The 12,599-nt window shown below is 48.1% G+C and overlaps 1 protein-coding gene across 1 annotated transcript in view; it reads left to right on the top strand.

The window, feature by feature from the left end:
* The window catches only part of dnah2 (dynein, axonemal, heavy chain 2), a 166,007-nt gene that overhangs the window by 45,043 nt on the left and 108,365 nt on the right, over positions 1-12,599 (top strand). Inside the window, exons 19-26 of the mRNA XM_078533744.1 lie at positions 822-985; positions 1,277-1,438; positions 3,123-3,226; positions 5,516-5,672; positions 6,474-6,556; positions 8,614-8,794; positions 11,117-11,255; positions 12,133-12,353. Coding sequence (XP_078389870.1) covers positions 822-985; positions 1,277-1,438; positions 3,123-3,226; positions 5,516-5,672; positions 6,474-6,556; positions 8,614-8,794; positions 11,117-11,255; positions 12,133-12,353 — 1,211 coding nt within the window. The remainder of the gene's footprint in view (positions 1-821; positions 986-1,276; positions 1,439-3,122; positions 3,227-5,515; positions 5,673-6,473; positions 6,557-8,613; positions 8,795-11,116; positions 11,256-12,132; positions 12,354-12,599) is intronic.

Here is a 12,599-nt window from a genome sequence, read left to right on the forward strand (position 1 = left end):
ACCCTCCGACAGTGCAGCACTCCCTCAGTACTGACCCTCCGACAGTGCAGCACTCCCTCAGTACTGACCCTCTGACAGTGCAGCACTCCCTCAGTACTGACCCTCCGACAGTGCAGCACTCCCTCAGTACTGACCCTCCGACAGTGCGGCACTCCCTCAGTACTGACCCTCCGACAGTGCGGCACTCCCTCAGAACTGACCCTCCGACAGTGCGGCACTCCCTCAGTACTGAACCTCTGACAGTGCGGCACTCCCTCAGTACTGACCCTCTGACAGTGCAGTGCTGCAGTGGAAATGTCAGTCTGGATCAAGTTTTTGAAGTGGGGCTTGAATCCACACCTCCTCACTCCGGTTTGAGAGCTGCCCACTGAGCCGTGACTGACACACTGAAACACTAATTTATTTGCATCGGTCTTGATGTGAGAATTACTTGATACATTGTTGTTAGTGAATTGGTGATTGACTTCCATGAACAGTTTAATGACTTGTTTTAAATAAAGAAATATGGGATTTGCAAACGAATTGTGTAGATGCACATTAGCACAGGTTACGAGAAAGTGACCGGCAATTATTGGTGCAGTTCAGAAAGTGTCTAATTCACACTACAGGTTGAGAGTGTTCTGCTGGGAGGCAGGAGACGGAACTGGTTTGGTACAAAATTTGTGGGGTAAGGGCAGAGTCCAGATGGTGTTTTTCCTCACTGACATTTATGACATGAAGAATGCTGGTGGTCTAAGAGTGATTCTGTCCACAACTGCATTGCTGGCTTGGGCTAAGACATCCCGACAGGTTTAAAGGTTTGCCATTTCTCGCCTTTGCAGGGCCCTTCAGCAGCTCAGTGAGCACAGACACCGCCCTGACTATCATCAATGAACTACGAAATAACCTCAGCCTCCTGAAGCAAGAGGAAGAAACCATTCGCAGCGGCCTCAACGTCTTCAAGATTGACCAGCCCTTATCCAAAGAGCTGCAGAACCTGGAGAGGGTAAGGGAGTGACATAGAGCACAGCGCATTGTACCTGTGCTGGCTCACAAATTTGCAGGGTTACGAGAGAAAACGGGAGAATGGCACTAAGTGAATTGCTCATTTGGAGTGACACGATGGGCTGAATAGCCTCCTCCTGCACTGTAACAATTCTGAGAAATTCTGTCAATTACCTTCAATCTGTGTCCCTCTGGTTACCAACCCTCCAGCCACTGGGAAGGTTTCTGTTAATTTTATTGATGCGTCATTCACAACTCATGGACATCTTTTGAACTTTGTTTTGGTCTCTAGGATCTTGATTTCCTGCAGCAGGCATGGGAGGTCACCAAGCAATGGGAGGAATCTTGGGCAGAGTGGAAGGGAGGAAAGTTCAGCTCATTACAGACGCATATTATGGAAAATACTGCCATGGGGTACTTCAGGAAGCTGAACAAGCAGAGCCAGATTCTCAAGGTATTTAACACAAAATCTTCTAACCACTCTGGGATGGGCATATTGCTGCCAATCCACTCACCAGTGTGCTTAAAGTAAAATTCAGAGCAATGTCATTCCAGGAGAGAGGACTGAAATTTCTTGGATCCTCTAGTCCCGCCTGCCTCTTCCCATTTCAGTGCAAATTTGGTATTGCATAATCACCATTTCTTCATGTGCCCCAACTTGGTCCCTGCTCCTTTTGACCATGCTTGTTGTATTGCCTTGCATTACTCATTTTGACTAAACAGAAAGCAAGCTCTGCTGAGTTCATTTTTGAAGGAGGAGGAGGGGGCTGTCATTTTTACTGCAGCACCAGCATCAGCCGCATATTGTCCAATTCCACTTCCCTGCTGGCCGTCTTTGCCTCACCTGATACACAGGGAGCTCAAGCAGATGGCATTTGGCAAAAAAACACTCCAACGAAACCTTTAATTCGTTGCAATGATTTGATTTCTAAACATTAATTGATGGACAAAAGTCCATCACTGCATATATGCAATGAAATGGAGAGCGGAGCCTGTATAAGTAGACGTTCCCACAAAATGGTCACTTACTGGCAGGCCCAAACAACTTGCACGGTGGAATGTACGAGAGGTACTCTGAAACCACTTTCATGAGATGGCTGACGGCCGTACATCCAAAGACCTTCTGTGCGTTGAACTGACCGCTGGGTCACAATTTATTAGACACCCATGCCCCGCTATGAGGGCAATTAAAGGGAGATGGTGGCTTAGTGGTAATGTCATAATGTCACTGGACTAGTACTCTAGAGTTCCAGACTAATGCTCAGGGGACATGGGTTCAAACCCCACCATGACAGCTTGTGGAATTTAAGTTCAATTAATAAAATCTGCAATTATGCTAGTCACAGTAATGGTGACCATGAAACAACTATCATCAATTGTTATTAAAAAAACCCACCTGGATCACAAATGTTTTTTTAGAGAAGGAAATCTGCTATCCATACCCGGTCTGGCCTACATGTGACTTTAGACCCACAGCAATGTGGTTAACTCTTAACTGTCCTCTCAAGTGGCCTAGCAAGCCACTCAGTTCAAGAGTGATTAGGGATGGGCAACAAATGCTGGCCCACCTCCTATGAAAGAATACATTTTTTTAAAAAACCTTGTAAGCAAGGTATGAAGATGGTGGACATCAACACTGACAACTGGGAGGCAATTGCTGACAGCCGTGACCTCTAGTGGCTGGACTGTTTGGAGGGGCATCAGAGGAGGCAGGAAGGAACTGAAAGCTTAGCTGGCCGGAGAAAACAGAGGCCAGAGAATCCTGAACCTTCTCAGGCCCACTGCCTTCATCTGCAGCAAGTGCCTGTGAAGCTGCCATGCCAGAGTGGGGCTCCTGAACCACACCAGGCAATGTGAAAACGCAGAGTTGACAACCAAGACGCAAACCGTCATCTCAGGAGGCAGAAGGCTGGCAGACTCTGAAACCATGGGCACTCCAGTGCCTTCTGTGCCCCAAGCCCTATTACAAAATACAAAGTTCCACACAGCCTGTTGTAAAGTTGTTGTAACTGGACCTTTCAGAGGCGGGATCACGAGCAAACACAAGACAGCTGATGCCAATCCCTGAGGAATCTGTAATTTGCTATTGCTAAGCAGGGGAAAAGTAGTTAATTGCATGCTTGTGTTATACTTGTCAGGATAAAAACTGGGACATTGTATCTGCAACTAAGAACAAGGTTCAGCAGTTTAAGAAGACAATGCCTCTGATTGCAGACTTGAGGAATCCAGCCATGCGCGACAGGTGAGTTTGGAAAGTCATCTCCAGCTGTGGTTGACTGTTCCCAGTTGCATCACTCTCTCGCGGTTACCTGGGACAACACACTTCTTCCCTTCAGTTGCCTAATCTTTGGCTCCAGTTTTCAGCCCGTTGGAGGCCGGGGTGAACAGCCTGGGCCTGGATGCTGGAGGGAAAACAGGGTTACGAAGGGGCTCGGAAGCTATTTGTTTTTAAAGAAAAGATTTCTTGAAGAAAAGCCTCATGACTCCACGTCAATAGTTTCCGGCCCTTCAATGTTAATGAAGGAAAATCAGAGCCTATTCTCTGACAAGTGCTTGTGTAGCACAGGTAGAAACACACCCTTAGCTTTTAAAATAGTGTCTGTATTTTAAACAGTGAAAACTGTTCCATAGTCTTTATTCTGAATTTAGAGCTATGCTGATAAAATATGGCTCAAGGATTTTATATTATCTCAATCTGATCATGCCTCCAATATATAAAAAGTGCAATTCTATAGCAACTTTCACTACTTTACAGCCATTGAAATACTTTTGAAATGTAGTGACTGTTGTAATCTTAGAAGATTTGTGCACAGCAAGCTCCCACAAGCAAGGTGAGGATGACCAGATAACCTGCTTTTGAGTTATTTTGGCTGAGGGGAAGTATTGGCAGAGGACACCGGGGAAATACTCCTCTCTTCTGTCAAATAGTGGCCATGAGATCTTTTACACCCACCTGAGAAGGCAGATGGGGCCTCAGTTTAGTATTTCATCAGAAAGACAGCACCTCTGACAATGCGGTGCTCCTCTCTAACAGTGCGGCACCCTCTCAGTACTGACCCTCTGACAGTGCAACGCTCCCAAATTACTACCCAACCGACAGCGCAGCGCTCCCTCAGTGCTGACCCTCCGACAGCACAGCGCTCTCGCAATACTGACCCTTCAACAGTGCAGCACACCCTCAGTACTGACCCTCCAATAGTGCAGTGCTCCCTCAGTACTGATCCTCTGACAGTGCAGCGCTTCCAAATTACTACCCAACCGACAGTGCAGCGCTCCCTCAGTACTGACCCTCCGACAGTGCAGCGCTCCCTTAGTATTGACCCTTGAACAGTGCGGCGCTCCCTCAGTACTGACCCTCTGACAGTGCAGCGCTCCCAAATTACTACCCAACCGACAGTACAGCACTCCCTCAGTACTGACCCTCCGACAGTGCGGCGCTCCCTCAGTACTGACCCTCCGACAGTGCGGCGCTCCCTCAGTATTGACCCTCTGACAGTGCAGCACTCCCTCAGTACTGACCCTCTGACAGTGCAGCACTCCCTCAGTACTGACCCTCTGACAGTGCAGCACTCCCTTATACTGACCCTCAACAGTGCGGCACTCCCTCAGTACTGACCCTCCGACAGTGCGGCGCTCCCTCAGTACTGACCCTCCGACAGTGCAGCACTCCCTCAGTACTGACCCTCTGACAGTGCAGCACTCCCTCAGTACTGACCCTCTGACAGTGCAGCACTCCCTCAGTACTGACCCTCTGACAGTGCAGCACTCCCTCAGTACTGACCCTCTGACAGTGCAGCACTCCCTCAGTACTGACCCTCTGACAGTGCAGCACTCCCTCAGTACTGACCCTCTGACAGTGCAGCACTCCCTTATACTGACCCTCAATAGTGCGGCACTCCCTCAGTACTGACCCTCCGACAGTGCAGCACTCCCTCAGTACTGACCCTCTGACAGTGCAGCACTCCCTCAGTACTGACCCTCTGACAGTGCAGCACTCCCTCAGTACTGACCCTCTGACAGTGCAGCACTCCCTCAGTACTGACCCTCTGACAGTGCAGCACTCCCTCAGTACTGACCCTCTGACAGTGCAGCACTCCCTCAGTACTGACCCTCTGACAGTGCAGCACTCCCTCAGTACTGACCCTCTGACAGTGCAGCACTCCCTCAGTACTGACCCTCTGACTAGTGCAGCACTCCCTCATACTGACCCGCAACAGTGCGGCACTCCCTCAGTACTGACCTTCCGATAGTGCAGCACTCCCTCAGTACTGCGCTGGAGTGTTAGCCTAGCTTGTGTGCTCAGATCACTGGAGTAGGACTTGAACCCAAAGCCTTCTGATTCAAAGGCCAGAAAACTATCCACCAGACCACTGGTCTGGCTGGAAGAGGCCCTTTGTTTCCAGACTGAACCAACTAATTGTAGCGTGGCTTTTGAATTGAGACTTCCCTTGTGGATAAGCTGCTCCCCCTCTGCCTTTCTGAAGTAACACTGAAACTTGTTATTGATATCATTTCTGTTACCACCTTTCAGACACTGGAACAGCATCAAAGATGAGGTGCAGAAATTATTTGATCAGACTAGTGATGATTTTACCCTGGAGAAGATTATTGAGCTGGGCTTGGACCAACACTCGGATGCAATCAGCAGCATCTCATCTGCGGCTACCAAGGAGCTCTCCATCGAAATGGTAGGGACAGCAACATGGCGTGCAAAACGTTTTCTAGCTGGCCCAGCTTAACTCTGTGTGGGGCCAAATAACATCAATAAGTTCCACTCTCTCCAAACTCCACTCTGGCTGGACTTTGCACCCAAGTGCTAATGACCCTTCAAAGGCAACATTGGCACATACAGCATTCCAGTAGATAAATGAGCCTTCAATTGTTCTCTGAGGCAGCAGGTGCCCCCAAGTTCTTTATCCCCTAGTTTGTATTGAGCTAAAGGTGGGCTAGGCTGAAGGTTCTATAAATGGCCTCCGTACTCTGGGTTCGAACAAGGAAAGCCAACCAGGCAACCTGCTCCTTATTTCGATTCAATGACGGGTGCGAATGTTCCGTTGCCACGTAGCAGCTAATTTCTTGGGAATCCATTCTGCCAGTGGGGAGTGGCTGAATTTTCAATTTGCTCTCTACCATGGCCTCTTCACCAAAACCTCTTCACCAAAATCATGGACTCCAGCTAACTGCTAGGGCAATGGTCAGTTTGGGCAGTGGCGCCAGAGTGGGCAACATGGATCCACAGGAACCACGTGCTCGAGTCAGTTGGTGCCTTCAGGAGAGGAAGGGGAAAACTGGAGAGACTGAAGGAACTGGTGATGGCCTGGTGCAGCGACCGACAGCTTGACTGATCAGACATTTGTTTGCCAGTGAGAACGGTCCCACAGCATCAGCGAGGCAGGCTAAAGCTGAGTGCTTGGCTATTAGGCTGCGTTTTTATTCGCTAGTTTTAACAGAACATTAAACCGATCTTCAATGATGTCATCTCTCAACAGGCTTTGGAAGCAATAAAAAAAACTTGGGAAGTTACAACTCTTGATCTGTTGCCTTACAAGGACAAAGGCCATTTTAAGCTGAGGTGAGTACTTAACCACAACAACAACAATATACATTTATTTAGCACCTTTAACATTGTAAAATGTCCCAAGGCCAATCACAAGAGCTGGGCCACCTAGATAACAGGACAGGTGACCAAAAGCACAAAGAGAGGGGTAGGGAGGCAATTTATGGGGAGGCGATGGCGTAGTGGTATTGTTTCTGGACTAGTAATCCAGAGACTTGGGGTAATGATCTGGGGCCCTGAATTTTAATCACGCCAGGGCAGATGGGAGAACTTGAATTCAATAAAAAATCTGGAATTAAAAGTTTAATGATGACCATGAAACCATTGTCGATTGTCGTAAAAACCCATCTGGTTCACTAATGCCCTTTAGGGAAGGAAACCTGCCGTCCTTACCTGGTCTGGCCCTACATGTGACTCCAGACTCACAGCAATATGGTTGACTCTTAAATGCCCTCTGAACAAGGGATTAGGGATGGGCAATAAATGCTGGCCTAGCCAGCGACGCCCACATCCCATGAATGAATTTTTTTTTTAAAATTCCAGAGTTTAGGAGCTGAAGGCCCACTTGTCAATGCTGGAACAAAGGAAATCAGTCAGCACTGGAGGAGCGCAGAGATCTAGAAAGGTTGTAGGACTGGAGCCGATTGCAGAGATAGGGAGGGGGCAAGTTGGTGGAGGGATTTGAAAACAAGGATGAGAATTTTAAAATTGGTTTCCTGTCCGGCAATGCTCAATGTTGGCCAACGAGCACGAGGACAGAAATAGAAGAGAAATTCTAGAGATTGCTAACCTCTGTTTTTCTCCCTCTGCATCCTTCGCAAATTAATGGACAAAAAAAGTCACAGGCTGCATGGAGGTTTCCCTAATATGTTTTGCGGTATGCTCTGGGAATGGAAAACTTCCCCGAAAGAGAGCGGAGGTCACAGTCAGGAATTTCAGCACCATAATATATTAGAATGAGGTTAATGCAAGGTGTCCCTGCCACATCTGCTGAAATAAAGCTCTGTCCCTACGGTCTGTATCGTGTGATCTGACTGCTGGAGGCACCTGCTGTAATGCAGGAGAAATCTTTATGGAGAGACTGGTGAGGACGTGTCACACACTGCCCCAGGGAGTGGTTGATAGATTCATTTAAGGGGAAGCTAAGCAAATGCATGAGGGAGGAAGGAATAGAAGATAACGTTGATAGGGTGCAATGAAGTAGGAGTGGGAGGAGGCTCGTGTGGAGCAGAAATACCAGCACAGATCAGTTGGGCCGAATGGCTTCTGGCTGTGTTGTACATTCTGCCCACTGTGTGTGGGGGCGGACTGTGGTGGTGGTGGTGGGGGGGTGGGTTGGGGGTGAGGTGGTGAGAAATCCATGCCAAAACAAAATAAGGCCTCAGCCCTTCAGACTCTGCCTGAACACATTGCAAGCAAGAACCCAGGCTGACAGATAGAACACACAGAAAGCATTGACAAACTTCTCGAGCCCAGATGAAAATCCCAGTTCTTGTGCAAAGCTTATTAATCTGCAAAAAAAAAAACAACAGCCAGAAAACATGGCCAAAGAATGAAAGCCCGAAGGATGAAACATTAAACGGTTGTACAAAACCTGGTAACCAGTAACAGATGTTTCACTGTTCTTTCAAGATGCTTCACCCAGGCTCAGCCAGTCCCTCTAATTTGTAACTCGCAGTGGTCATTGTGCTGCTCAGAGTTAATGGCTCCCACTCTGATCTAAGTAGGGCCTTTCATTCAAGTGTGTCTGCTGCACAACATGAATAGTTGGCAAGTGTACAGCCAGTGCTGATACATGGGGCATGTGTGCGCTGTTGGCTAGGTAGGTTGGATGCTGGCTGCAGATGCACAGCTAACTGCGAGCTGGACTGCCGGTGTCAGTGATGGAGGAGCTGATTTGCTGGGCAATTCCGAAGTATGTAACGCCCCAGCCATCTGCACCGAGCTCTTGTGCAGATGCTGTCCCTCTCTTGGGTAATCCCGTGAAGTGCCCGATTCAGAACCCACTGCCCCGTGAATGCCAGGAGCTGTCCTGTTGATGTTCATCCATAATTTTTTATATTTGTGTGCAGAGGAACGGATGAAATCTTCCAGGCGTTGGAGGAAAACCAACTCACACTGTCGACCATGAAGTCTTCCCCATATCTGAGGGCTTTTGACAAACAAGTGGATTATTGGGAACGGTGCCTGTCTCTAATTCTGGAGGTGATAGAAATTATCCTAACCGTACAGAGGCAGTGGTTGTACCTGGAGGTAACTGACGCCTTTACAGAGATATTACAGTGGTGACCAATCTCGCAGTATTAATACACTGTTTCAGTTAGAGAAAGGACATTCACAAAGCGTTTCACGGCCAATGAAATACTTTTTGTAATGTAGGAAACACGGCAGCCAATTTGAGCACAGCAAGCTCCCACAAAATGCAATGTGGCAATGACCTGATCATCTGTTTTAATGAGGTTGGTTGAGGAACAAATATTGCTCGAGGATTAGAGGGAGAAATCTCCTACTCTTCTTCAAAATAGCGGCCACAGAATATATTGGCCTGGATTTTCACCCCTGAGGTAGGTAGCGGGAGTCGGGAAAATTCCCGGCTCAGCCCGCCTGCCTCGGGAGAAAATGTCCGCAACGAAGGGATTTTCATCATTGTCGGGGGGTATGATGGGGGGTATAATGTGGGCAACAGTCAAGGAAAAGTTCGGAGGCAGCCAAAGGGGCTGTGGGCCACAGAGGCAGGCTGTTTAAAAGGCCCATCATGGTGTCGTGGGACTTAATCCCGGTTAAAATTAAAACAGGCCCTCCAGCCCTCACCCTGCACACACTTCCCCCATGCCTCACCCGTGCCACCTCATGCCTCCATGCCAAGTTATCCCCCCACCCACCTTCTAAGACCCCTCATGCCCCCCATGCCAAGCTATGACATTCCATGCCCATTCATCCATTATACACTGTAGAGAAGCAATGAACCCTATTGTGACAGGAAGGCATGTCGAAAAAAAAGCTTAAAAAACACAGGCTGGGATTTTCCAGCCCGGCCATGCGGGGATCCGTCATGGTGTGCCATACAAAAGTCTTTGACTTTTGGTGGGACCGGAAGATCCTGGCCGCCAGTAGGGCTGGAAATTCCAAGCCACAGTCATTCATTGATAACTTTCCACTTTCTTAAAAATAATACCTTTTTACAACAACTCAATAAAGGTGTCAATTGTCCAGACCCTTTAAAGTATCAATAGCTGAAACTGCAAGCACTTGAAACCTCTTTACCTGGTGTAAACAAACATTGTAAAATTGACAGACTAGATCAGAGAGCCAGAGCTGTCAATTAAGCAATATTTCGCCTGGGGCTCAGGTGTTTTAGTACTCTAATGGATGTCTGAGCTCTCAGCCAAGAAAACAATGAGGCTTAGCTGAGAGTCCAGAAATCCTTTAGAGTGTTGAAACGCACGAGCCCCAGAGAAAGCATTGCTTGATTCACAGCTCAAGCTCTCAGATCTATGCTGCCCATTTCACAATGTTTGCTTGCACCAGATAAAGAGGTTTTAAGTGCTTAAAGTTTCAGTTATTGACACTTTAAAGGTTCTGGATGATTGGCATTTTTATTGGGCTGTAGTAAAAAGGAGTTTTTTTTACAGAAAGTGGAAAGTTATGAATGAATGCCTTTTTACAAAAATATTTTTACACATTTTACCATCACAAAGGATTCATTGGTTCCATACAGTATATTGCAAGTGAATGGGCATGGAAGTACCACAGCTTGACATGGGGCGGGGGGCGGGCATGAGGAGGCATAGGGGTGGGTAGGAGCATACCTTGGCATGGGGGGGGGGGCATGAGGAGGACCTTTTGAACTTGCCTTTCAAAAGGTTCCCTCATCCAGACTATAGGTTCGTCACACTCTTTGGAATGCTGGCCCGACTGCATGAAAACCGGGGAAGACGAGAACATGCCTATCCCTGCAATGGAGCCGGCCAGGCCGGGAATGCACCCGATCCAACCCACACCCTTAAAAACCCCCCCTAAAAATCGGAAACCCCGGGAATGGGGTCGGGAATACCCAAATTGGGAGCTGCCTGCCGTTTTTAAAGGGCTCCTGAGTCATCCCGATTAGGTGAAAACTTTGTCTACCTGAAAGGGTTAACATCTCCAAAAGACGCTAGGATCAATTTCTTGCCTGCTCAATTTAAGCAATTGGAATCCTCCCACTGATAGCAGCAGACACAGGTGCAGCTGTGAGCTTACTGCTGTGAAAAATACCATCCACCAATATCCTCCAGCGCAACAATCATGTAGGAATTCCTCTGGACACAAAAGAGCTCATTTCTACTGTGCATAGCAGTTTGATACTGGTATGGAGAGAGAATTTACACTGGCAGGTGAATATTCTGCTTGATATTGGACCATACAGTCTCTGGAGGTCCCAGCTTGAATTTCCAGTCTGTACCCTGTTCACTGACCTCAGCCAGTGGGTGACAGGAGTGGTAGCCCCAGTGAAAGTCCCAGGGCACTCAGGAGAGGATGAGAGACAGTCAGGAGCCAGTAATGCTGTTTAACAGACTCCTGGGGTTTTTGCTGCAGAACATTTTCCTTGGCGAGGACATCAGAAAACAGCTTCCTCTGGAGTCAGCAGAGTTTGAGAACATCGATGCGCAGTGGAAAACCATAATGCATCGTCTGGTCCGTGAACCCAATGCTCTTCGGGGAACCCATCACCCAGGTGCGTTCAATTCTGGGCAGTGCACCTCAGCAAGGATATATTGGCCCTGGAGGGAGTGCAGCACCCATTCGCAGAGTCAGAACTAGGGGCTAATAGGGACAAACCTATGAGAACAGGTTGCATAGGCTAGGCTTGTATTCCCATGTGTATAGAAGATTCAGACTGACCTAATTGAGTTATTTAAGATTTAAGCAAACAGAGAGAAGCTATTTGGTGGGGGGAGGTCCAGAACAAAGATGAGAACTAGAGCAAGATCATGGGTGGTTCCAGTCCTTTCTGCTGGCGAGATCTTCCTGTCCTGCCGAAGTCAATGGAGATTTGGGCGGAGCTGGAAATTCCCAGTACATGAACTGGAGTTGCCATCACCGCTGGAATTGTACCTTAGCAAAACAGAACCACTATAGGAAGTGGGGGCGGGGGGTGCAAGTAAGGGATTAGAGTTGGAGGGCAAAAGTCAAACGGAATTGATACGGTGTGGTAATCTCTTACAGTCACAATTCTCACCTAAGGATGTCATTACAATGTCAGTATAAGTCGATCCTTGTTTAGCCATGTGGACTCCACCAGAATTTAATTGTGTCCCCTGGCCCACTGTGTCCTTGCTCTTGTCCCACGAACCAATGCTAGCAGCCTGCTAGCTCCTCCTCTCTGGGGCTCTCTGCATAGTTCCTTTAACCCTGCCTCCTCCTTCTGCACTTTCAAAGTCAGTGAATGTCTATCCTTGCTCCTCTGTCCTCCCCACCACCCACTGTAACTCTCTCTGTCTTTTCTTTTTGCTTCCTGCTTGGACTCTTGCCACTTTTCTTTAAAGTAAAGTGCTTTAAGATCTCTTTGTGATAAGCAGTGTCGATACAGGAGCTGCTGTTGCTTCCCTCAGGTCTACTGGACACATTGAATGGCATGAACTCAAAGCTGGAAGAGATTGAGAAATCCCTGGACATGTACCTGGAGACCAAGCGCCAAATCTTCCCACGCTTCTACTTCCTGTCCAATGACGACCTGCTGGAGATCTTGGGACAGTCCCGCAACCCTCCGGCAGTGCAACCCCACATGAAGAAATGCTTTGACAACATCAAAACTCTCAAAATGCAAAAGGTAGTGTCACTTGCCTCCATTGTCATCTCTCCTATAAGTGCTGACCCCACACTGGTTTCACAGGTGACCCTGGGTGTATGACTGATTTTCCTGTGCAGACATGACCATGAAGTGTTAGTCAGGTACTTCACTACATCACAGCCAAGTGCAGATCTGTCCCCATCCACTAACTGCTTGCTCTCACTCACAAACTCTCTCCCGCTCTTGCGCATGCCCTCCCCACTCTCAGGAAGTGGGCAGCAGGCAAGG

This window comes from Cetorhinus maximus, chromosome 34 (assembly GCF_964194155.1).
Source record: "Cetorhinus maximus chromosome 34, sCetMax3.hap1.1, whole genome shotgun sequence".
Classification (NCBI taxonomy): Eukaryota; Metazoa; Chordata; class Chondrichthyes; order Lamniformes; family Cetorhinidae; genus Cetorhinus; species Cetorhinus maximus.